The 27,111-nt window shown below is 39.9% G+C and overlaps 1 protein-coding gene across 4 annotated transcripts in view; it reads right to left on the bottom strand.

The window, feature by feature from the left end:
* Positions 1-27,111, bottom strand: part of LOC139758846 (BMP-binding endothelial regulator protein-like) — a 254,066-nt gene that overhangs the window by 85,670 nt on the left and 141,285 nt on the right. For all 4 annotated transcript variants that reach the window (XM_071680701.1, XM_071680704.1, XM_071680702.1 and 1 more), the window contains 2 exons: positions 13,012-13,256; positions 12,616-12,720 (listed from right to left, as the gene is read on the bottom strand). In XM_071680701.1, coding sequence (XP_071536802.1) covers positions 12,616-12,720; positions 13,012-13,256 — 350 coding nt within the window. The remainder of the gene's footprint in view (positions 1-12,615; positions 12,721-13,011; positions 13,257-27,111) is intronic.

The raw sequence follows: 27,111 nt of genomic DNA, 5'->3' as shown, positions 1-27,111 counted from the left end.
TGTGAAAACATGAACAAGAACAGGTATGTTTTGTGGAGTGATGTGAACACATGAACAAGAAAAGGAATGTAGTGTGGAGTGATGTGAATACACGAACAAGTACAGGTATGTGGTGTGGAGTGACGTGAACACGTAAATAAGAACAGGTTTGTGGTGTGGAGTGATGTGAACACATGAACAAGAGCATGTATGTGGTATGAAGTGATGTGAATACATGAACAAGAACAGATATGTCTTGTAGAGTGATGTGAACACATAAACAAGAACAGGTTTGTGATGTGGAGTGATGTTAACACATGAACAAGAACAGGTATATGGTGTGGAGTAATGCGAACACATGAACAAAAACATGTATGTGGTGTGACGTGAACATATGAACAAGAATAGGTATATGTTGTGGAGTGATGTGAACACAGGAACAGGAAAAGGAATGTGGTGTGGAGCGATGTGAACACATGGACAAGGAGAGCTATATGGTGTGGAGCGATGTAGATACATGAACAAGAACAGGTATGTAGTGTGGTGATGTGAACATATGAACAAGAAATGAAATGTGGTGTGGAGTGATGTGAACACATGAACAAGAACACGTATGCGATGTGGAGTGATTTTAAGACATGAACAAGAACAGGTATGTGTTGTGGAGTGATGTGAACACATGAACAAGAACAGGAATTTGGTGTGGAGTGATGTGAACACATGAACAAGAATAGGTATGTGGCGTGGAGTGATATGAATACATGAAAAAGAACTGGTATGTGGTGTGGAGTGATGTGAACGCATGAACGAGAACAAGTATCTGGTGGGGAGTGATGTGAACACATGAACAAGAATATATATGTGGTGTGCAGTGATGTAAACACATGACTAAGAACAGATATATGGTGTGGAGAGATGTGAACACATGAACAAGACGAGGTAAGTATTGTGGAATGATGTAAACATAAACAAGAAAAGGTATGTGGTGTGGAGTGATGTGAACACTTGAAAAAGAATAGGTATTTGGTGTGGAGTGACGTGAACACATGACCAAGAACACTTATTGTTGTTTAGTGATGTGAACATATGAACAAGAATAGGTATGTGGCGTGGAGTGATGTGTATTCATGAAAAAGAACAGGTTTGTGTTGTGGTGATGTGCACACATGTACAAGGATAGGTATGTAGTGTGTTGATATGAACACATGAACAAGAGCATGTATGTGGTGTGGAGTGATGTAAACACATGAAAAAGAACATGTATGTGGTGTGGAGTGATGTGAATGCATGAACAAAAACATGTATGGGATGTGGGTTGATGTGAACACATGAACAAGAACACGTATGTGGTGTGGAATGATGTGAACACAGGAACAAGAACATGTATCTGGTGTGAAGTTATGTGAACGCATGAAAAAGAACAGGCATATGGTGTGGAGTAATGTGAACACATGAACAAGTGCAAGTATGTGTTGTGATGTGTACACATGAGTAAGAACAGGTATGTGGTGTGGAGTGATGTGAACACATGAACAAGAACGGGTATGTCGTGTTGAGTGATGTGAACACATAAACAAGAACATGTATGTGGTGTGAAGTGATATGAACACATGAACAAGAACATGTATGCTGTGTGGATTGATCTGAAGACATGAACAAAACAGGTGTGTGGTGTGGAACGATGTGAACACAAGAACAAGAACACGTATGTGTTGTGGAGTGATGTGAACACATAAACAAGAACAGGAATGTCATGTGGAATGATGTAAACACATGAAGAAGAATAGGTATTTAGTGTGATGTGAACACATGAACAAGAACAAGTATGTGGTGTGGAGTGATGTGAACACATGAACAAGAACAGGTATGTGGTGTGATGTGCAAACATGAACAAGAACAGGTTTGTGGTGTGGAGTGATATGAAGACATGAACAAAAACAGGTATGTGGTGTGAAATGATATGAACACATGAACAAGAACAGTTATTTGGTGTGGAATAATGTGAACATATGAACAAGAACATATATATGGTGTGGAGTTATATGAACATTTGAACTAGAAAAGGTATGTGGTTTGGAGTGGTGTAAAGAAATGAACAAGAAAGGGTACGTGTCGTGGAGTGATGTGAACACATGAACAAGATCAAGAATGTGGTGTGGAAGGATGTGAACATCAGAACAAGACCAAGTATGTGTTGTGGAGTAATGGGAACATATGAACAAAAACAGGTATGTGGTGTGGTGATATGCACACTTGAAGAACAGGTATGTGTGGAGTGATGTGAACATATGAACAAGAACAGGTATGTGGTATGGAGTGATGTGAACACATGAACAAGAACAGGTATGTGGTGTGGAGTGATGTGAACACATAAACAAGAACAGGTATATGGTTTGGAGTGATGGGAACATATGAACAAGAACAGGTATATGGTGTGGAGTGATGTGAACATATAAACAAGAACAGATATGTGTTGTGGAGTGATGTGAATATATGAACAAGAACAGGTATGTGGTGTGGTAATATGCATACATGAACAAGAAGAGGTATATGGTGTATAGCGATGTCGAAGCATGAAAAAGATCAGGTTTGTGCTGTGGAGTGATGTAAACACATGAACAAGAACTGACATGTGGTGCGGAGTGATGTGAACCCATGAGCAAGAATAGGTATTTATTGAGGAGTGATGTAAACACATAAACATGAACAGGTATGTGGTGTGGAGTGATGTGAACACATGAACAGACAGGAATGTGGCGTTGAGTGATGTGAACACATGAACAAGACCAGGTAAGTGGTGAGGAATGATATGAAAACATATGAACAAGAACAGATATGTGGTGTGGAGTGATGTGAACATATGAAGAAGAAAAAGTATGTGTTGTGGAGTGATGTGAACGTGAACAAGAACAGGTATGTGATGTTGAGTGATGTGAACAAATGAACAAAAACAGGTATGTGCTGTGGAGTAATGTGAACAAATGAACAAGAGCAGGTATGTGGTGTGGTGTGAAGTGAACGCATGAAGAAAACTTATTTTTGTTTAGTGTTGTGAACATATGAACAAGAACGTGTATGTGGTGTGGAGTGATGTGTGTTCATGAAAAGAACAGTTATATGTTGTGATGTGCGCACATGTACAAAAACAGGTATGTGGTGTGTTGATATGAACTCATGAAAAAGAACAAGTATGTGGTGTGGAGTGATGTGAACACATGAAAAAGAAAATGTATATGGTGTTTAGTAATGTAAATACATGAACAAGAACATGTATGAGGTGTGGGGTGATGTCAACGCATGAACAAGAACAGGTATATGTTGTGGTAATATGAACACAAAAACAAGTGCAAGTATGTGTTAGTATGTGTTGTGATGTGTAAACATGAATAAGAACAGATATGCGGTGTGGAGTGATGTGAACACATGAACAAGAACAGGTATGTGGTGTTGAGTGATGTGAACACATAAACAAGAACAGGTATGTGGTGTGAAGTTATATGAACACATGAACAAGAACATGTATGTGGTGTGGAGTGATCTGAACACATGAACAAGAATAGGTATGTGGTGCGGAATGATGTGAACACAAGAACAAGAACAAGTATGTGTTGTGGATGATGTGAACACATAAACAAGAACAGAAATGTCATGTTTAGTGATATGAACACGTGAACAAGAACATGTATTTGGTGTGGAGTGATGTGAACACATGAACAAGAACGAGCATGTGGTGTGGACGGATGTGAAAACATGAACAAGAACAGGTATGTGGTGTGATGTGCACACATGAACAAGAACAAGTGTGTGGTGTGGAGTGATATGAAGACATGAACAAGAACAGGTATGTGGTGTGGAGTGATATGAACACATGAACAAGAATAGGTATATGGCGTGGAATGATGTGACCATATGAAAGAACATACATGTGCTGTGGAGTTATGTGAACATTTGGACAAGAAAAGGTAAGTGGTTTGGAGTGATGTGAACAAAGGAACAAGAAAGGGTACGTGTCGTAGAGTGATGTGAACACATGAACAAGAACAAGAATGTGGTGTGGAAGGATGTGAACATCAGAACAAGACCAAGTATGTGTTGTGGAGTGATGTGAACATATGAACAAGAACAGGTATGTGGTGTGGAGTGATGTGAACACATGAACAAGAACAAGTATATGGTGTGGAGTGATGTGAACACATGAACAAGAACAGGTATGTGGTGTGGAGTGATGTGAACACATGAACAAGAACAGGTTTGTGGTGTGGAGTGATGTGAACACATGAACAAGAACAGTTATGTGGTGTGGAGTGATGTGAACACATGAACAAGAACAGATAAATAGTCTGGAGTGATGGGAACATATGAACAAGAACAGGTATATGGCGTGGAGTGATGTGAACATATAAACAAGAACAGATATGTGTTGTGGAGTGATGTGAACATATGAACAAGAACAGGTATGTAGTATGGTGATATGCATACATGAACAAGAAGAGGTATGTGATGTGATGTCAAAGCATGAACAAGATCAGGTTTGTGCTGTGGAGTGATATAAACACATGAACAAGAACATATGGTGTGGAGGGATGTGAACACATGAACAAGAACAGATATTTATTGAGGAGTGATGTAAACACATAAACAAGAACAGGTATATGGTGTGGAGTGATGTGAATACATGAACAGAGAGGAATGTGGCGTGGAGTGATGTGAACATATGAACAAGACTAGGTATGTGGTGTGGAGTGATGTGAAAACATATGAACAAGAACAGATATGTGGTGTGGAGTGATGTGAACATATGAAGAAGAAAAGGTATGTGTTGTGGAGTGATAGGAACATATGAACAAGAACAGGTGTGTTGTTGAGTGATGTGAACAAATGAACAAAATCAGGTATATGTTGTTGAGTGATGTGAACAAATGAACAAGAACAGGTATGTGGTGTATTGATGTGCACACATGAACAAGAACAGGTATGGGGTGTAGAGTGATGTGAAGACATGAACAATATGAGGTGTCTGCTGTGGAGTTATGTAAACACATGAACAAGAACAGATATATGGTGTAAAGTGTTGTGAACACATGAACAAAAAGAGGTAAGTATTGTGGAGTGATGTAAACAAATAAACAAGAACAGGTGTGCGTTGTGGAGTGATGTGAACACATGAAAACAAAAGGTATTTGGTATGGAATGATGTGAACACGTGAACACCAACATGTATGTGGTGTTTAATGGTGTGAACATATGAACGAGAACAAGTATGTGGTGTAGAATGATGTATGCACATGAAAATGAACAGGTATGTGGTGTGGTGATGTGAACACATGAATGGTAACAGGCATGTGGTGTGTTGATGTGAACATATGAATAAGAACAGGTATATGTTGTAGAATGATGTGAATAAATGAACAATAGAAGTATGTGTTGTGGAGTGATGTAAACACATTAACAAAAACAGGTATGTGGTGAGGTGATGTGCGAACATGAAAAAAAGGTATGTGCTGTGGAGTGATGTGAACACATGAACAAAAACTGGTATGTGGTGTGGAATGATGTGAACACATAAACAAGATCTGGTATGTGCTGTGGAGTGATGTATACACATGAACAAGAACAGATATATGGTGTGGAGTGATATGAACACATAAACAAGAACCCGTATATGGTGTGGAGTGATGTGAACACATAAAAAGAACAGATGTTTGGTGTGATGTGATGTGAACACATGAATGAGAACAGGTATGTGATGTTTAGTAATGTAAACAAATGAACAATAATATGAACCAAAAGATTTATGCGATGTGGAGTGATGTGAACACATAAACAAGAATATATATGTGGTGTGGAGTGATGTGTTTAAGTGAACAAGAACAGGTATGTGGTGTGGTGATGTGCGCATATGAACAAAAACAGGTATTTGGTGTGTTGACATGAACATATGAACAAGAACAGGTATGTGGCGTGGAATGATGTGAACACATGAACTAGAACATGTATGTGGTGTTGAGTGATGTGAACACATGAACATGTATTTGGCATGGAGTTATGTGAACACATGAACAAGAACAAGTATGTGTTGTGGTAATGTGAACACATGAACAAGAGCAGGTATATGTTGTGATGTGAACATATGAACCAAAAGATTTATGCGATTTGGAGTGATGTAAACGCATGAACAAGAACAGGTATGTGGTGTGGAGTGATATGAACACAATAACAAGATGTATGTGGTGTGGAGTGATATGAACACATGAACAAGAACAGGTGTGTGATGTGGAATGATGTGAACACATGAACAAGAACAGGTATGTAGTGAGGAGCGATGTGAACATATGAACAAGAACATGTATCTGGTGTCGAGTGATGTGAACACATGAAAAAGAACAGGCATATGTTGTGATGGTAACACATGAACAAGAACAGGTATGTGGGTTGGAGAGATGTGAACACATGAACAAGAACATGTATGTGTTGTAGAGTAATAAGAAAATTGAACAAGAACAGGTATGTGTTGTGGAGTGATGTGAACGCATGAACAAAAACCGGTATGTCGTGTGGAGTGATGTGAACATATAAACAAGATCAGGTATGTGCTGTGGAGTAATGTAAACACATGAACAAGAACCGGTATGTGGTGTGGAGTGATGTGAACACCTGAAAAAGAACAGGTATTTGGTGTGGAGTGATGTGAACACATGAATGAGAACAGGTATGTGATGTTCAGTAATGTAAACATATGAACAGGAACAGGTATGTGGTGTAGAGTGATGTGAACACATAAACAAGAATAGATATGTGGTGTGGAGTGATGTGTACACATGAACAAGAACAGGTATGTGACGCGTTAATGTGCGCACATGAAGAAGAATCGGTATGTGGTGTGTTGATATGAACACATGAACAAGAACAGGTATGTGGTGTGGAGTGATATTAACACATGAACTAGAACATGTATATGGTGTGGAGTGATGTGAACACATGAACAAGAGCATGTATGTGGCGTGGAATGATGTTAACACATGAACAAGAACAGGTATGTGTTGTGGTGAAGTGAACACATGAGGAAGAGCAGGTATGTGTTGTTATGTGAGCACATGAACAAGAAGAGATATGCGGTGTAGAGTGATGTGAACACATGAGGAAGTACAGGTATGTGGTGTGGAGTGATGTGAACACATAAACAAGAAGAGGTATATGGTCTGGAGTGATGGGAACATATGAACAAGAACAGGTATGTGGTGTGGAGTGATGTGAACATATAACAAGAACAGGTATGTGTTGTGGAGTGATGTGAACATATTAACAAGAACAGGTATGTGGTGTGGTGATATGCATATATGAACAAGAAGTGGTATGTGGTGTGGAGTGATGTGAAAGTATGAACAAGGTCAGGTACGCGCTGTGGAGTGACATAAACACATGAACAACAACTGACATATGGTGTGGAGTGATGTGAACACATGAACAAGAATAGGTATTTATTGAGGAGTGTTGTAAACACATAAAGAACAGGTATGTGGTGTGGAGTGATGTGAACACAATAACAGACAGGAATGTGGCGTGGAGTGATATGAACACATGAACAACAACAGGTATGTGGTGTGGAAGTGTGAACACATGAACAAGAACAGGTATGTGGTGTGGAATGATGTGAACATATGAAGAAGAAAAGGTATGTGGTGTGGAGTGATGTGAACATATGAACAAGAACAAGTATGTGCTGTGGAGTGATATGAACACATGAACAAGAACAGATATGTGGTGTAGAATGATGTGAACACATAAACAAGAATAGATATGTGGTGTGGGGTGATGTGTACGCATGAACAAGAAAGGGTATGTGGTGTGGTGATGTTTGCACATGAACAAGAACAGGTATATGGTGTGTTGATATGAACACATGAACAAGAACAGGTATCTTGTGTGGAGTTATGTGAACACATGAAAAAGAACAGGCATATGGTGTGGAGTGATGTGACCACATGAACAAGAACAGGTATGTGGGTTGGAGTGATATGAACACATGAACAAGAACATGTATGTGGTGTGGAGTGATAAGAACAAATGAACAAGAACAGGTATGTGTTGTGGAGTGATGTGAATATATGAACAAGAACAGGTATGTGTTGTTGAGTGATGTGAACAAATGAAGAAAAACTGGTATGTGGTGTGGAGTGATGTGAACACATGAACAAAAACAGGTATGTGGTGTGGCGATGTGCACACACGAACAAGAACAGGTATGAGGTGTGGAGTGATATGAACACATGAACAATATCAGGTATCTGCTGTGGAGTTATGTAAACACATGAACAGGAACAGATATATGGTGTGGAGTGTTGTGAACACATGAACAAGAAGAGGTAAATATTGTGGAGTGATGTAAAAAATAAACTAGAACAGGTATGTGGTGTGAAGTGATGTGAACACATGAAAAACAACAGGTATTTGGTGTGGAATGATGTGAACACATGAACAAGAACATGTATGTAGTGTTTAATGATAGGAACATATGAACAAGAACAAGTATGTGGTGTGGAGTGGTGTATACACATGAAAATGAACAGGTATGTAGTTTGGTGATGTGTACACATGAACAATAACAGGTATGCGGTGTGTTGATGTAACACATGAACAGAACAGGTATATGGTGAGGAGTGATGTGAACACATGAACAAGAACATGTACATGGTGTGGAGTGATATGAGCACCTGAACAAAAATAGGTATGTGTTGTGATATGAACATATGAACATGCGCAGGTACGTGTTGTGATGTGAACACATGAACAAGAACATTTATCCGGTGTGGAGTAATGTGAACACATGAATATGAACAGGTATGTGGTGTGAAGTGATGAGAACTAATGAACAAGACCAGGAATGTGGTGTGAAGTGATGTGAACACATCTTCAAGAACAGGTATGTGGTGTGGAGCGATGTGAACATATGAACGAGATCAGGAATGTGGTGTGGAGTGATGTGAATAAAATGAACAAGAACATGTGTGTGGTGTTGAGTGATGTGAACACATGAACAAGAAGAGGTATGTGGTATGGCAATGTGAGCACATGAACAAGAACAGGTAAGTCTTTTGGAGTGATGTGAACACATGAAAAAGAACAGGTATGCGGTGTGGAGTGATGTGAACACATGAAGAACAGGTATGAGGTGTGTAGTGATGTGAACACATTAACAAGAACATGTATGTGGCGTGGAGTGATGTGAACTCATGAACAAGAACAGGTATGTGTTGTGGAGTGATGTGAACACATGAACATGCATATGGTGCGCAATGTTGTGAACACATGAAGAATAACATGCATGTGGTGTGAAGTGATGTGAACACATAAACAATAACAGGTATTTGGTGTGGAGTGATGTGAACACATGAGCAAGAACAGGTATGTGTTGTGAAATGATGTGAACATATGAAAAAGAACAGGTATGTGTTGTTGAATGATATGAACAAATTAACAAAAACAAGTGTGGTGTGGTGATGTGCACACATGAACAAGAACAGGTATGTGGTGTGCAGTGATGTGAACACATGAACAAGAATAGGTATGTGGTGTGTAGTGATACGAAAACATATGAACAAGAACAGGTATATGTTGTGGTGATATGAACACATGAATAAGAACAGGTATGTGGTGTGGAGTGATGTGAACACATGAACAAGAACAGGCATATGGTGTGGAGTGATGTGAACACATGAACTAAAACAGGTATTTGTTGTGGATTGATGTGAACACATGAACAAGAACAGGAATGTGTTGTGGAGTGATGTGACCACATGAATATGTATATGGTGTGATGTGAACACATGAAGAAAAACATGCATGTAGTGTGGAGGGATGTGAACTCATAAACAAGAACAGGTATTGGTGTGGAGTGATGTGAACACATGAGCAAGAACTGGTATGTGTTGTGGAATGATGTGAACATATGAAAAAGTACAGGTATGTGTTGTTGAATGATATGAACAAATTAACAAAAACGTGTGTTGTGGAGTGATGTGAACACATGAACAAGAACAGGTATGTGGTGTGGTGATGTTCACACATTAAAAGAATATGTATGTGAAGTGGAGTGATGTGAACACATGAACAAGATCAGGTATGTTATGTGGATTGATGTAAACACATGAACAAGAACAGATATATGGTGTAGAGTGATGTGAACACATGAACAAGAACAGCTATGTATTGAGGAGTGATGTAAACACATAAACAAGAACAGGTCTGTGGTGTGGAGTGATGTGAACACATAAAAAAGAACAGGTATTTGGTGTGGTTATGAGAACAAATGAACAAGAATAGGGGTGTGGTGTGGAGTGATGTGAAAACATATGAACAAGAACAGGTATGTGGTGTGGAGTGATGTGAACACATGAAAAAGAACAGATATTTGTTGTGGAGTGATGTGAACACATGAACAAGAATAGGAATGTGGTGTGGTGATGTGAACACATGAACAAGAACAGGTATGTTGTGTGGAGTGATATGAATACACGAACAAGATCAGGTATTTTCTGTGGAGTGATGTAAACACATGAACAAGAACAGATATATGGTGTGGAGTGATGTGAACACATGAACAAGAACAGGTATGTATTAAGGAGTGATGCAAACACATAAACAAGAACAGGTATGTGGTGTGGAGTGATGTGAACACATGAAAAAGAACAGGTATTTGGTATTGTGATATGAACACATGAATAAGAACAGGTATGTTGTGTGGAGTAACGTGAAAACATATGAACAAGAATAGGCATGTGGTGTGGAGTGTTTGAGCACGTGAACAAGAACAGATATGTGTTGTGGAGTGATGTGAACACATGAACAAGAACAGGTATATGGTGGGGAGTGATGTGAACACATTGAACAAGAACATGTATGTGGTGTGGAGTGATGTGAACACATGGACAAGAAAAGGAATGTGGTGTGGAGTGATGTGAACACATGAACAAGAACAGGTATGTGGTGTGGAGTGATGTGAAAACATATGAACAAGAACAGGTATGTGGTGTGGGGTGATATGAACACATGAAGAACAGATATGTGGTGTGGAGTGATGTGAACACATGAACAAGAACAGGTATGTGGTGTGGAGTGATGTGAACACATGAATAAGAACAGGTGTGTTTGTGGAGTGATGAGAACACATGAACATGTATGTAATGTGGAGTGATGTGAACACATGAAAAAGAAAATTCATGTAGTGTGGAGTGATATGAACACATAAACAATAATAGGTATGTTGTGTTTAGTGATGTGAACACATGGTATTAGGTAAATGGTGTGGATTGATGTGAACACATGAACAAGAACAGGTATGTGGTGTGGAGTGATGTGAACGCATAAACAAGAACAGGTATGTGGTGTGGAGTGATATGAACATATGAAGAAGAACAGGTATGTGGTGTGGAGTGATGTGAACATATGAACAAGAACAGGTATGTATTAAGGAGTGATGTAAACACAAACAAAAACAGGTATGTGGTGTGGAGCGATGTGAACACATGAAAAAGAACAGGTATTTGGTGTTGAGATATGAACACATGAACAAGAACAGGTATGTTGTGTGGAGTAATGTGAAAACATATGAACAGGAATAAGTATGTGGTTTGGAGTGTTTGAATACGTGAACAAGAACATATATATGTTGTGGAGTGACGTGAACACATGAAAAAGAACAGGTATGTGTTTTTGAATGATGTGTACACATGAACAAGAACAGGTATGTGGTGTGGAGTGATGTGAACACATGAACAAGAACATGTATGTGGTGTGGAGTGATGTGATCACATGAACAAGAACAGGAATGTGGTGTGGAGTGACGTGAACACATGAACAAGAACAGGTATGTAGTGTGGAGTGATGTGAAAACATATGAACAAGAATAGGTATGTGGTGTGGAGTGATATGAACACATGAAGATGAACAGGTATGTGGTGTGGAGTGATGTGATCACATGAACAAGAACAGATATGTGTTGCGGAGTGATGAGAACACATGGAAATGTATGTGGTGTGGAGTGATGTGAACAAATGAAAAAGAAAATTTATGTGGTGTGGAGTGATGTAAACACATTAAGAATAACAGGTATGTTGTGTTAAGTCATATGAACACATGAACAATAACAGGTATATGGTGTGGATTGATGTGAACACATGAACAAGAACAGGTATGTGGTGTGGATTGATGTGAACGCATAAACAAGAACGGGTATGTGGTGTGGAGTGATGTGAACACATGAACAAGAACAGGTATGTGGTGTGGAGTGATGTGAACACATGAACAAGAACTTTATCATTAAAATAATCTAAATAAATTAGAATGGATTCCTTCAATTCATAGAACAAGCATTGAGAATTCCTCTATGTAACACCTTTACAAAATGATGTATGATTTTCTTTATCTTTTGCTTTATGTGGATTATGCAGAGCAAACATGATACATACGTAGGCGACTTTTAAGTAATTTTTTTACATGATTTTTTTGTGCAGCAGAAAACAGTTCTTCCCTAGAACGTGTCTTAGTATGTGATTCAACATTCATACACTGGTGACTCTTATGTACACATAATAATACATGTGTTTATCGTACTAAACTTCGAAGTAACATTATACTCACATAAAACCCACGAAAGGTAATGATTCCGATCTCCATCCCATCATCCCACACGAACAAATTGTCGTCTGGCTGGTAATAAGGCAAGGGGATGCTAATACCATTCCTCTGTGAAAATAAGACTACATGAACATAAATGATATCCTTATTTACACTGTGAAATGAAGTAGGTGTTTCTTACTTTAAAATGATTATTTTATTAACAGTCTTAACTCACTGATTGCTGTAATCTGAAAGTTCCTCACACTATAGGTTTAAGTAGACATGATCAGTAACTGCCTGTGTAAGAAGACTGGCCAACATACTGACTACATTACTCCTACAATGGTGGATGCATCACCTACATCATCACTTAACCTGGACACTGCTAGTGAGGAGAGTTAGCATAGCTGTAACAACCTTTACAGTGGGTCCTTGGGTGATGGTAATGGCTATATGATCGTTGTGTTTGATGGTAACTTCACCATTACAGGAGATGTTCTGCACAGGAGGATTACATGGCTTGAACTGAACAGATATTGACGGGGTGGTGAAGCCTGAGCAGCCTTCCTGCACCATAGTGTAGTTACAGCGGCCAGAGAAGATGTAACGCAGTCCGTCAAATGTTTCTATGTGGCCATCTCCTATAGAGACGCACCCACGACCTGCAGATAACCCTCAGTATTAATGTGTTGCTTCCTTCGTGGTATGAGTGGACACCACACTGGCTAGAGAGACATCATCTCGCATGGATGGATATCTTCACTTGACGTGTCAACAGACTAATGATGAAACATGACATCACACCTTGCAGAGAAGGTAGGTATAAACACAACATGTCAGCACGAACACCACTTCTCTCTCAGCCAGATACCTGTATTGTGCCAGCCTCTACCTCCAGCGAATGTGGTGAGGAAAGACATACACAAGTTAGAGATCTGTATCACTGAACTGATGAACAAATAACTCACTCGAGAGACTTTACCTCGGAGATGTGGTCACCTCAGTGTAAATCACGTTTACACTGAGGGATCGTCACCCACCCTGCTGACCCAAACCGCTTTATGAATTTCCTCCGGCCGGGGTCAGAGTGGTGATCGCTTGACCGAGATGCGTCACCACAATGAACTTGTACCAACCATTGCTGTACGGGCACAAGAATGGTCCTATACCTGCCACTGGGATGATCATAAACCATCCATGAAATAATGCACAGCTAAGCCAGCAATCAGTTTACTTCTGTTGTTATGTGTATATCAACTACCATATTACTGCAGCGCAACCCACGTGAAAATATTCATCCCTTAATGTTTACCATTCAGTGCATTGTGTATGTCAACACAATATTGCTACAGTTCAGCATGGAACTTTACATCACTTGATGTTAACCTTTGAATACATAATGTATGTCAACACAATACTACTGTGATTAAGCCTGTATGTGACTTTACATCACTTAATGTTCACCATCAAATACATAACGTATGTCAACACAATGCTACTGTAATACAACTAATATGTAACTACATCACGTAATGTTTCGATGAATTACCACTAAATGTATAATGTGTACATAATGTATAAAGTGTACAAAATGTATAAACAATAAACTTTTCTCTGTAAAACATCTTGTACAATGTAGATAGGCCTCACTCATGTGCTTATCTAAAGCATAAAAGTATCCAGCCCTACCTTGATCTTTGATTAATTCACTATTTACAATTATGATCCCCAATAATGTAACTCCTCAAGTGTGCATTTTCAGAAGAATTGCTGTTTGAACTCAATAAATCCTCATTTACAGAGAGAGAGAGAGAGAGAGAGAGAGAGAGAGAGAGAGAGAGAGAGAGAGAGAGAGAGAGAGAGAGAGAGAGAGAGAGAGAGAGAGAGAGAGAGAGAGAGAGAGACACACACACACACACAAATATTATCAGATGTTTGCTTTGAAGAATGTATGTAGCATTTATGGACATGGAGAAGGCATATGATAGAGTTGATAGAGATGCTCTATGGAAGGTATTAAGAGTATATGGTCTGGCAGATAAGTTGCTAGAAGCAGTGGAAAGTTTTTATCAAGGATGTAAGGCATGTGTACCAGTAGGAAGAGAGGAAAGTGACTGGTTCCCAGTGAATGTTGGTTTGCGATAGGGGTGCGTGATGTCTCCATGGCCGTTTAATTTGTTTATGGATGGGGTGGTTAGGGAGGTGAATGCAAGAGTTTTGGAAAGAGCGGCAAGTATGCAGTCTGTTGTGGATGAGAGGGCTTGAGAAGTGAGTCAGTTGTTGTTAGCTGATGATACAGCGCTGGTGGCTGGTTCGGGTGAGAAACTGCAGAAGTTGGTGACTGAGTTTGATAAAGTGTGTGAAAGAAGAAAGCTGAGGGTAAATGTGAACAACAGCAAGGTTATGAAGTACAGTAAGGCTGAGGGACAAGTCAGTTTGGAGGTAAGTTTGAATGGAGAAAGACTGGAGGAAGTGAAGTGTTTTAGATATCTGGGAGTGGATTTAGCAGCGGGTGGAACCATGGAAGCGGAAGTGAGTCACAGAGTGGGGGAGGGGGATAAAGTTCTGGGAGCGTTTAAAAATCTGCGGAAGTTGAGAGCGTTATCTCAGAAAGCAAAGATGGGTATGTTTGAAGGAATAGGAGTTCCAACAATCTTATATGGATGCGAGGCGTGGGCTATATATATATATATATATATATATATATATATATATATATATATATATATATATATATATATCTTTTTTTTTTTCCCGCTGTCTCCCGCGTTTGCGAGGTAGCGCAAGGAAACAGACGAAATGAAATGGCCCAACCCACCCCCATACACATGCCTTGATTCAATCCACTGACAGCACGTCAACCCCGGTATATACCCCGGTATAGTATATATATATATATATATATATATATATATATATATATATATATATATATATATATATATATATATATATATATATATATATATATATATATATATATATATATATATATATATATATATATATATAGGGGATAGGGGAGAAAGAATACTTCCCACGCATTCCTCACGTGTCGTAGAAGGCGACTAATGTGGACGGGAGCGGGGGGCCAGAAACCCTCCCCTTCTTGTATTTTAACTTTCTGAAAGGGGAAACAGAAGAAGGAATCACGCACGGAGTGCTCATCCTCCTCGAAGGCTCAGATTGGGGTGTCTAAGATGAGAAAAAAGGAGAGATAGGAAGTATGTTTGAGGAAAGGAACCTGGATGTTTTGGCTCTAAGTGAAACGAAGCTCAAGGGTAAAGGGGAAGAGTAGTTTTGGAATGTCTCGGGAGTAAAGTCAGGGGTTAGTGAGAGGACAAGAGCAAGGGAAGGAGTAGCACTACTCCTGAAACAGGAGGTGTGGGAGTATGTGACAGAATGTAAGAAAGTAAATTCTAGATTGATATGGGTAAAACTGAAAGTTGATGGAGAGAGATGGGTGATTATTGGTGCATATGCACCTGGGCATGAGAAGAAAGATCATGAGAGGAATGTGTTTTGGGAGCAGCTGAATGAGTGTGTTAGTGGCTTTGATGCACAAGACCGGGTTATAGTGATGGGTGATTTGAATGCAAAGGTGAGTAATGTGGCAGTTGAGGGAATAATTGGCATACATGGGGTGTTCAGTGTTGTAAATGGAAATGGTGAAGAGCTTGTAGATTTATGTGCTGAAAAAGGACTGGTGATTGGGAATACCTGGTTTAAAAAGCGAGATATACATAAGTATACGTATGTAAGTAGGAGAGATGGCCATAGAGCAATATTGGATTACGTGTTAATTGATAGGCGCGCGAAAGAGAGACTTTTGGATGTCAATGTGCTGAGACGTGCAAGTGGAGGGATGACTGATCATTATCTTGTGGAGGCGAAGGTGAAGATTTGTAGGGGTTTTCAGAAAAGAAGAAAGAATGTTGGGGTGAAGAGAGTGGTGATAGTAAGTGAGCTTCGGAAGGAGACTTGTGTGAGGAAGTACCAGGAGAGACTGAGTACAGAATGGAAAAAGGTGAGAACAAAGGAGGTAAGGGGAGTGGAGGAGGAATGGGATGTATTTAGGGAAGCAGTGATGGATTGCGCAAAAGATGCTTGTGGCATGAGAAGTGTGGGAGGCGGGTTGATTAGAAAGGGTAGTGAGTGGTGAGATGAAGAAGTAAGAGTATCAGTGAAAGAGAAGAGAGAGGCATTTGGACGATTATTGCAGGGAAATATGCAAATGAGTGGGAGATGTATAAAAGAAAGAGGCAGGAGGTCAAGAAAAAGGTGCAAGAGGTGAAAGAGAGGGCAAACGAGAGTTGGGGTGAGAGAGTATCATTAAATCTTAGGGAGAATAAAAAGATGTTTCGGAAGGAGGTAAATAAAGTGGGAGCAAATGGGAACTTCAGTAAAGGGGGCAAATGGGGAGGTGATAGCAAGTAGTGGTGATGTAAGAAGGAGATGGAGGGAGTATTTTGAAGGTTTTTTGAACGTGTTTGATGATAGAGTGGCATATATAGGGTGTTTTGGTCGAGGTGGTGTGCAAAGTAAGAGGGTTAGGGAAAATGATTTGGTAAACAGAGAAGAGGTAGTAAAAGCTTTACGGAAGATGAAAGATGGCAAGGCAGCAGGTTTGGATGGTATTGCAGTGGAATTTATTAAAAAAGGGGGTGACTGTATTGTTGACTGGTTGCTAAGGTTATTTAATGTATGTATGATTCATGGTGAGGTGCCTGAGGATTGGCGGAATGCTTGCATAGTGAGATTGTACAAAGGCAAAGTGGATAAGAGTGAGTGCTCAAATTACAGAGGTATAAGTTTGTTGAGTATTCCTGGTAAATTATATGGGAGGGTATTAATTGAGAGGGTGAAGGCATGTACAGAGCATCAGATGGGGGAGGAGCAGTGTGGTTTCAGAAGTGGTAGAGGATGTGTGGATCAGGTGTTTGCTTTGAAGAATGTATGTGAGAAATACTTAGAAAAGCAAATGGATTTGTGTGTAGCATTTATGGATCTGGAGAAGGCATATGATAGCGTTGATAGAGATGCTCTGTGGAAGGTATTAAGAAAATATGGTGTGGGAGGCAAGTTGTTAGAAGCAGTGAAAAGTTTTTATCGAGGATGTTAGGCATGTGTACGTGTAGGAAGAGAGGAAAGTGATTGGTTCTCAGTGAATGTAGGTTTGCGGTAGGGGTGTGCGATGTCTCCATGGTTGTTTAATTTGTTTATGGATGGGGTTGTTAGGGAGGTGAATGCAAGAGTTTTGGAAAGAAGTGCAAGTATGCAGTCTGTTGCGGATGAGAGAGCTTGGAAAGTGAGTCAGTTGTTGTTCGCTGATGATACAACGCTGGTGGCTGATTCATGTGGGAAACTGCAGAATCTGGTGACTGAGTTTAGTAGAGTGTGTGAAAGAAGACAGTTAAGAGTAAATGTGAATAAGAGCAAGGTTATTAGGTACAGTAGGGTTGAGGGTCAAGTCAATTGGGAGGTAAATTTGAATGGAGAAAAACTGGAGGAAGTAAAGTGTTTTAGATATCTGGGAGTGGATCTGGCAGCGGATGGAACCATGGAAACGGAGGTGAATCATAGGGTGGGGGAGGGGGCGAAAATTCTGGGAGCCTTGACGAATGTGTGGAAGTCGAGAACATTATCTCGGAAAGCAAAAATGGGTATGTTTGAAGGAATAGTGGTTCCAACAATGTTGTATGATTGCGAGGCGTGGGCTATGGATAGAGTTGTGCGCAGGAGGGTGGATGTGGTGGAAATGAGATGTTTGAGGACAATATATGGAGTGAGGTGGTTTGATCGAGTAATTAATGAAAGGGTAAGAGAGATGTGTGGAAACAAAAAGAGTGTGGGTTAGAGAGCAGAAGAGGGTGTTTTGAAATGGGTTGGTCACATGGAGAGAATGTGAGGAAATATTGACCAAGAAGATATATGTGTCGGAGGTGGAGGGAACGAGGAGAAGTGGGAGACCAAATTGGAGGTGGAAAGATGGAGTGAAAAAGATTTTGAATGATCGGTGCCTGAACATGCAGGAGGGCGAAAGGCGTGCAAGGAATAGAGTGAATTGGAACAATGTGGTATACCGGGGTCGACGTGCTGTCAATGGATTGAACCAGGGCATGTGAAGCGTCTGGGGTAAACCATGGAAAGTTCTGTGGGGCCTGGATGTGGAAAGGATGCTGTGGTTTCGGTGCATTATTACATGACAGGTAGAGACTGAGTGTGAACGAATGGGGCCTTTGGTGTCTTTCCTAGCGCTACCTCGCACACATGAGGGGGGAGGGGGTTGTTATTCCATGTGTGGCGAGGTGGCGATGGGAACAGATAAAGGCAGACAGTATGAATTATGTACATGTGTATATGTGTATATGTCTGTGTGTGTATATATATATATATATATATATGTGTACATTGAGATGTATAGTTATGTATATTTGCGTGTGTGGACGTGTATGTATATACATGTGTATGTGGGCGGGCTGTTTTTCTAAGTATTTCTCACATACATTCTTCAAAGCAAACACCTGATCCACACATCCTCTACCACTTCTGAAACCACACTGCTCTTCCCCAATCTGATGCTCTGTACACGCCTTCACCCTCTGAATCAATACCCTCCCATATAATTTACCAGGAATACTCAAAAGACTTATGCCTCTGTAATTTGAGCACTCACTCTTATCCCCTTTGCCTTTGTACAATGGCACTATGCACGCATTCCGCCAATCCTCAGGCACCTCACCATGAATCATACATACATTAAATAACCTTACCAACCTGTCAACAATACAGTCAACCCCTTTTTTAATGAATTCCACTGCAATACCATCCAAACCTGCTGCTTTGGCGGCTTTCATCTTCCGTAAAAGCTTTGCGGAAGATGAAAGCCGGCAAGGCAGCAGGTTTGGATGGTATTGCAGTGGAATTTATTAAAAAAGGGGTTGACTGTATTATTGACTGGTTGGTAAGGTTATTTAATGTATGTATGACTCATGGTGAGGTGCCTGAGGATTGGCGGAATGCGTGCATAGTGCCATTGTACAAAGGCAAATGGGATAAGAGTGAGTGCTCAAATTACAGAGGTATAAGTTTGTTGAGTATTCCTGGTAAATATATATATATATATATATATATATATATATATATATATATATATATATATATATATATATATATATATATATATATATATATATATATATATATGTTTTTTTTTTTTTGCCGCTGTCTCCCGCGTTTGCGAGGTAGCGCAAGGAAACAGACGAAAGAAATGGCCCAACCCACCCCCATACACATGTATATACATACGTCCACACACGCAAATATACATACCTACACAGCTTTCCATGGTTTACCCCAGACGCTTCACATGCCTTGATTCAATCCACTGACAGCACATCAACCCCGGTATACCACATCGCTCCAATTCACTCTATTCCTTGCCCTCCTTTCACCCTCCTGCATGTTCAGGCCCCGATCACACAAAATCTTTTTCACTCCATCTTTCCACCTCCAAGTTGGTCTCTCTCTTCTCCTCGTTCCCTCCACCTCCGACACATATATACTTATGTATATATACTTATATATATACTTGTGCAAGAGGCAGGCATGGTAACCGCTAGGCTAAGGGGTTCCAGGTTCGATCCTGGCTGTTGGAGCTTTGTATGTTCTATGAAGGTGCGCGTTCATATACACTTAATTCGTATATATATATATATATATATATATATATATATATATATATATATATATATATATATATATATATATATATATATATAGATATATATATATATGTGTATATATGTGTATATATATATATATATATATATATATATATATATATATATATATATATATATATATATATATATATATATATATATATATTTTTTTTTTTTCATACTATTCGCTATTTCCCGCGATAGCGAGGTAGCGTTAAGAACAGAGGACTGGGCCTTTGAGGGAATATCCTCACCTGGACCTCTTCTCTGTTCCTTCTTTTGGAAAATTAAAAAAAAAAAAAAAAAAAAAACGAGAGGGGAGGATTTCCAGCCCCCCGCTCCCTTCCCTTTTAGTCGCCTTCTACGACACGCAGGGAATACGTGGGAAGTATTCTTTCTCCCCTATCCCCAGGGAATATATATATATATATATATATATATATATATATATATATATATATATATATATATATATATATATATATATATATATATATATATATATATATATATATATATATATATATATATATATATATATATATATATATATATATATATATATCTTTCTTTCTTTTTTTTCAAACTATTCGCCATTTCCCGCATTAGCGAGGTAGCGTTAAGAACAGAGGACTGGGCCTTTGAGGGAATACCCTCACCTGGCCCAATTCTCTGTTCCTTCTTTTGGAAAAAAAAAAACGAGAGGGGAGGATTTCCAGCCCCCCGCTCCCTCCCCTTTTAGTCGCCTTCTACGACACGCAGGGAATACGTGGGAAGTATTCTTAATCCCCTATCCCCAGGGATAATATATATATATATATATATATATATATATATATATATATATATATATATATATATATATATATATATATATATATATATATATATATATATATATATATATATATCTTTCTTTTTTTTCAAACTATTCGCCATTTCCCGCATTAGCGAGGTAGCGTTAAGAACAGAGGATTGGGCCTTTGAGGGAATACCCTCACCTGGCCCAATTCTCTGTTCCTTCTTTTGGAAAAAAAAAAACGAGAGGGGAGGATTTCCAGCCCCCCGCTCCCTCCCCTTTTAGTCGCCTTCTACGACACGCAGGGAATACGTGGGAAGTATTCTTAATCCCCTATCCCCAGGGATAATATATATATATATATATATATATATATATATATATATATATATATATATATATATATATCCCTGGGGATAGGGGATTAAGAATACTTCCCACGTATTCCCTGAGTGTCGTAGAAGGCGACTAAAAGGGGAGAGAGCGGGGGGCTGGAAATCCTCCCCTCTCGTTTTTTTTTTTTTTTTTTTCAATTTTCCAAAAGAAGGAACAGAGAATTGGGCCAGGTGAGGGTATTCCCTCAAAGGCTCAGTCCTCTGTTCTTAACGCTATCTCGCTAATGCGGGAAATGGCGAATAGTTTGAAAGAAAAAGATATATATATATATATATATATATATATATATATATATATATATATATATATATATATATATATATATATATATATATATATATATATATATATATATATATATATATATATATATATATATATATGTATATATATATTGTTATTATTATTGTTGTGCTTTGTCGCTGTCTCTCGCCTTTGCGAGGTAGCGCAAGGAAACAGGCGAAAGAAATGGCCCAACCTACCCCCATACACATGTATATACATACACGTCCACTCACGCAAATATACATACCCATACATCTCAATGTACACATATATATACACCACAGACACATACATATATACACATGCACAAAATTCACACTGCCTTTATTCATTCTCATCACCACCTCACCAAACATGGAATAACATCCCCCTCCCCCCTCATGTGTGCGAAGTAGCGCTAGGAAAAGACAACAAAGGCCCCATTCGTTCACACTCAGTCTCTAGATGTCATGCAATAATGCCAGAAACCACAGCTCCCTTTCCACATCCACGAACCACACAACTTTCCATGGTTTACTCCAGACGCTTCACATGCCCTGATTCAATCCACTGACGGCACGTCGACCCCGGTATACCACATCGATCCGATTCACTCTATTCCTTGCCCGCCTTTCACCCTCCTGAATTTCAGGCCCCGATCACTCAAAATCTTTTTCACTCCATCTTTCCACCTCCAATTTGGTCTCCCACTTCTCTTCGTTCCCTCCGCCTCCGACACCTATATCCTCTTGGTCAATCTTTCCTCACTCATTCTCTCCATGTGCCCAAACCATTTCAAAACACCCTCTTCTACTCTTTCAACCACACTCTTCTTATTTCCACACATCTCTCTTACCCTTACATTACTTACTCGATCAAACCACCTCACACCACACATTGTCCTCAAACATCTCATTTCCAGCACATCCACCCTCCTGCGCACAACTCTATCCATAGCCCACGCCTCGCAACCATACAACATTGTTGAAACCACTATTCCTTCAAACATACCCATTTTTGCTTTCGTAGATAATGTTCTCGACTTCCACACATTCTCCAAGACTCCCAGGATTTTCGCCCCCTCACTTTGCACACCACCTCGACCAAAACACCCTATATCTGCCACTCTATCGTCAAACACATTCAACAAACCTTCAAAATACTCACTCCATCTCTTTCTCACATCACCACTACTTGTTATCATCTCCCCATTAGCCCCTTTCACTGACGTTCCCATTTGCTCCCTTGTCTTACGCACTTTATTTACCTCTTTCCAAAACAACCTTTTATTCTCCCTAAAATTTGATGATACTCTCTCACCCCAACTCTCATTTGCCCTCTTTTTCATTTCTTCTACCTTTCCCTTGACCTCCTGCCTCTTTCTTTTATACATCTCCCACTTATTTACATTTTTTCCTGCAAAAATCGTCCAAATGCCTCTCTCTTCTCTATAACTAATAATCTTACTTCTTCATCGCACCACTCACTACCCTTTCTAATCAACCCACCTCCCACGCTTCTTATGCCACAAGCATCTTTTGCGCTAGCCATCACTGCTTCCCTAAATACATCCCATTCCTCCTCCGCTTCCATGGTTCCATCAGCTGCCAAATCCACTCCCAGATATCTAAAACACTTCCCTTCGTCCAGTTTTTCTCCACTGAAACTTACCTCCCAAATGACTTGCCCCTCAACCCTACTGTACCTAATAACTTTGCTCTTATTCACATTTACTCTCAGCTTTCTTTCACACACTTTACCAAACTCAGTCACCAGTTTCTGAAGTTTCTCACCCGAATCAGACACCAGCGCTGCATCATCAGCGAACAACAACTGACTCACTTCCCAAGCCCTCTCAACAGACTGCATATTTGCCTCTTTCCAAAACTCTTGCATTCACCTCCCTAACAACCCCATCCATAATCAAATCAAACAACCATGAGAACATCACGTACCCCTGCCACAAACCGACACTGACTGAGAACCAATCCCTTTTTTTCCTTCCTACTCGTACATATGCCTTACATCCTTGATAAAAGCTTTTGACTGCTTCTATCAACTTGTCTCTCACACCATACATTCTTTATACCTTCCACAGAGCATCTCTACCATCTCTATCATATGCCTTCTCCAGATCCATAACTGCTACATACAAATCCGTTAGCTTTTCTAAGTATTTCTCACATACATTCTTCAAAGCAAAAACCTGATCCACACATCCTCTACAACTTCTGAAACCGCACTGCTCCTTCCCAGTCTGATGCTCTCTACATGCCTTCACCCTCTCAATGAAAATCTCCCATATACATTCCCAGGATTACTCAACAAACTTATACCTATGTAATTCGAGAACTCACCTTTATCCCCTCTGCCTTTGTATAATGTCACTGTGCATGCGTTCCTCCAATCCTCAGGCACCACACCATGTACCATACATTAAACATCCTCACCAACCAGTCAAGAACACATTCGCCCCCTTTTTTAATAAATTCCACTGCAATACCATCGAAACCCGCCGCCTTGATGGCTTTCATCTTCCGCAAAGCTTTCACTACCTCTTTTCTGTTTACCAAATCATTCTCCTTAACCCTCTCACTTCGCACAGCACCTTGACTAAAACACCCTATATCTGCCACTCTATCATCTAACACATTCAACAAACCTTCAAAATACTCACTCCATCTCTTCCTCACATCACCACTACTTGTTATTACCTCCCCATTAGCTCATTTCACAGATGTTCCCATTTGTTCTCTTGTCTTATGCACTTTATTTACCTCCCTCCAAAACATCTTTTTATCCTCTTTAAATTTTAATGAGACTCTCTCACCCCACCTCTCATTTGCCCTCTTTTTCACCTCTTGCACCTTTCCCTTGACCTCCTGTCTCTTTCTTTTATACATCTCCCTGTCATTTGCACTTTTCCCTGCAAAAGTCGTCCAAGTGACTCTCTTTTCTTTCACTAATAATCTTACTTCTTCATCCCACCACTCACTACCCTAACTAATCTGCCCACCTCCCACGCTTCTCATGCCACAAGCATCTTTTGCGTAAGCCATCACTGCTTCCCAAAATACATCCCATTCCTCCCCCACTCCCCTTACCTCCTTTGTTCTTACCGTTTTCCAGTCTGCACTAAGTTTCGCCTGCTATTTCCTCACACAAGTCTCCTTCCTAAGCTCACTTACTCTCACCACTCTCTTCACTCCAACATTCTCTCTTCTTTTCTGAAGACTTCTACAAATCTTCACCTTCGCCTCCACAAAGTAAAGATCAGACATCCCTCCAGCTGCACCTACCTGCATACGTATACTTATGTATGTATCGCTTTTTAAATCTGGTATTCCAAATATATATATATATATATATATATATATATATATATATATATATATATATATATATATATATATATATATATATATATATATATATATATATTATCCCTGGGCATAGGGGAGCAAGAATACTTCCGACGTATTCCCTGCGTGTCGTAGAAGGCGACTAAAAGGGGAGGGAGCGGGGGGCTGGAAATCCTCCCCTCTCATTTTTTTTTTAATTTTCCAAAAGAAGGAACAGAGAATTGGGCCAGGTGAGGGTAGGCCCTCAAAGGCCCAGTCATCTGTTCTTAACGCTACCTCGCTAATGCGGGAAATGGCGAATAGTTTGAAAGAAAGAAATATATACATATATATATATATATATATATATATATATATATATATATATATATATATATATATATATATATATATATATATATATATATATATATATATATATATACTTTTTTTATTTTCTTTTTTTTATTTTGCTTTGTCGCTGTCTCCCGCGTTTGCGAGGTAGCGCAAGGAAACAGACGAAAGAAATGGCCCAACCCACCCCTATACAACAATGTATACACACACACACGTCCACACACGCAAATATACATACCTATACATCTCAATGTACACATATATATACATACACAGACACATACATATATACCCATGCACACAATTCACACTGTCTGCCCACATTCACTCCCATCGCCACCTCGCCACGCATGGAATACCATCCCCCTCCCCCCTCATGTGTGCGAGGTAGCACTAGGAAAAGACAACAAAGGCCCCATTCGTTCACACTCAGTCTCTAGCTGCCACGCAATAATGCCCGAAACCACAGCTCCCTTTCCACATCCAGGCCCCACACACCTTTCCATGGTTTACTCCAGACGCTTCACATGCCCTGATTCAATCCACTGACAGCATGTCAACCGCGGTATACCACACCGATCCATTTCACTCTATTCCTTGCCCTCCTTTCACCCTCCTGCATGTTCAGGCCCCGATCACTCAAAATCTTTTTCACTCCATCTTTCCACCTCCAGTTTGGTCTCCCACTTCTCGTTCCCTCCACCTCCGACACATATATCCTCTTGGTCAATCTTTCCTCACTCATTCTCTCCATGTGCCCAAACCATTTGAAAACACCCTCCTCTGCTCTCTCAACCACGCTCTTTTTATTTCCACACATCTCTCTTACCCTTACATTACTTACTCGATCAAACCACCTCACACCACACATTGTCCTCAAACATCTCATTTCCAGCACATCCACCCTCCTGCGCACAACTCTATCCATAGCCCACGCCTCGCAACCATACAACATTGTTGGAACCACTATTCCTTCAAACATACCCATTTTTGCTTTCCGAGATAATGTTCTCGACTTCCACACATTCTTCAAGGCTCCCAGGATTTTCGCCTCTCCCCCACCCTATGATTCACTTCCGCTTCCATGGTTCTATCCGCTGCCAGATCCACTCCCAGATATCTAAAACACTTTACTTCCTCCAGTTTTTCTCCATTCAAACTAACCTCCCAATTGACTTGACCCTCAACCCTATTGTACCTAATAACCTTGCTCTTATTCACATTTACTCTTAGCTTTCTTCTTTCACACACTTTACCAAACTCAGTCACCAGCTTCTGCAGTTTCTCACATGAATCAGCCACCAGCGCTGTATCATCAGTGAACAACAACTGACTCACTTCCCAAGCTCTCTCATCTACAACAGACTTCATACTTGCCCCTCTTTCCAAAACTCTTGCATTCACCTCCCTAACAACCCCATCCATAAACAAATTAAACAACCATGGAGACATCACACACCCCTGCCGCAAACCTACATTCACTGAGAACGAATCACTTTCCTCTCTTCCTACACGTACACATGCCTTACATCCTCGATAAAAACTTTTCACTGCTTCTAACAACTTGCCTCAAACACCATATATTCTCAATACCTTCCACAGAGCATCTCTATCAACTCTATCACATGCCTTCTCC

The sequence above is a fragment of the Panulirus ornatus genome, chromosome 31 (assembly GCF_036320965.1).
Source record: "Panulirus ornatus isolate Po-2019 chromosome 31, ASM3632096v1, whole genome shotgun sequence".
Lineage (NCBI taxonomy): Eukaryota > Metazoa > Arthropoda > Malacostraca > Decapoda > Palinuridae > Panulirus > Panulirus ornatus.
Note: the sequence above shows the minus strand (reverse complement) of the source record. Positions and strands in the feature narration are given on the sequence as shown.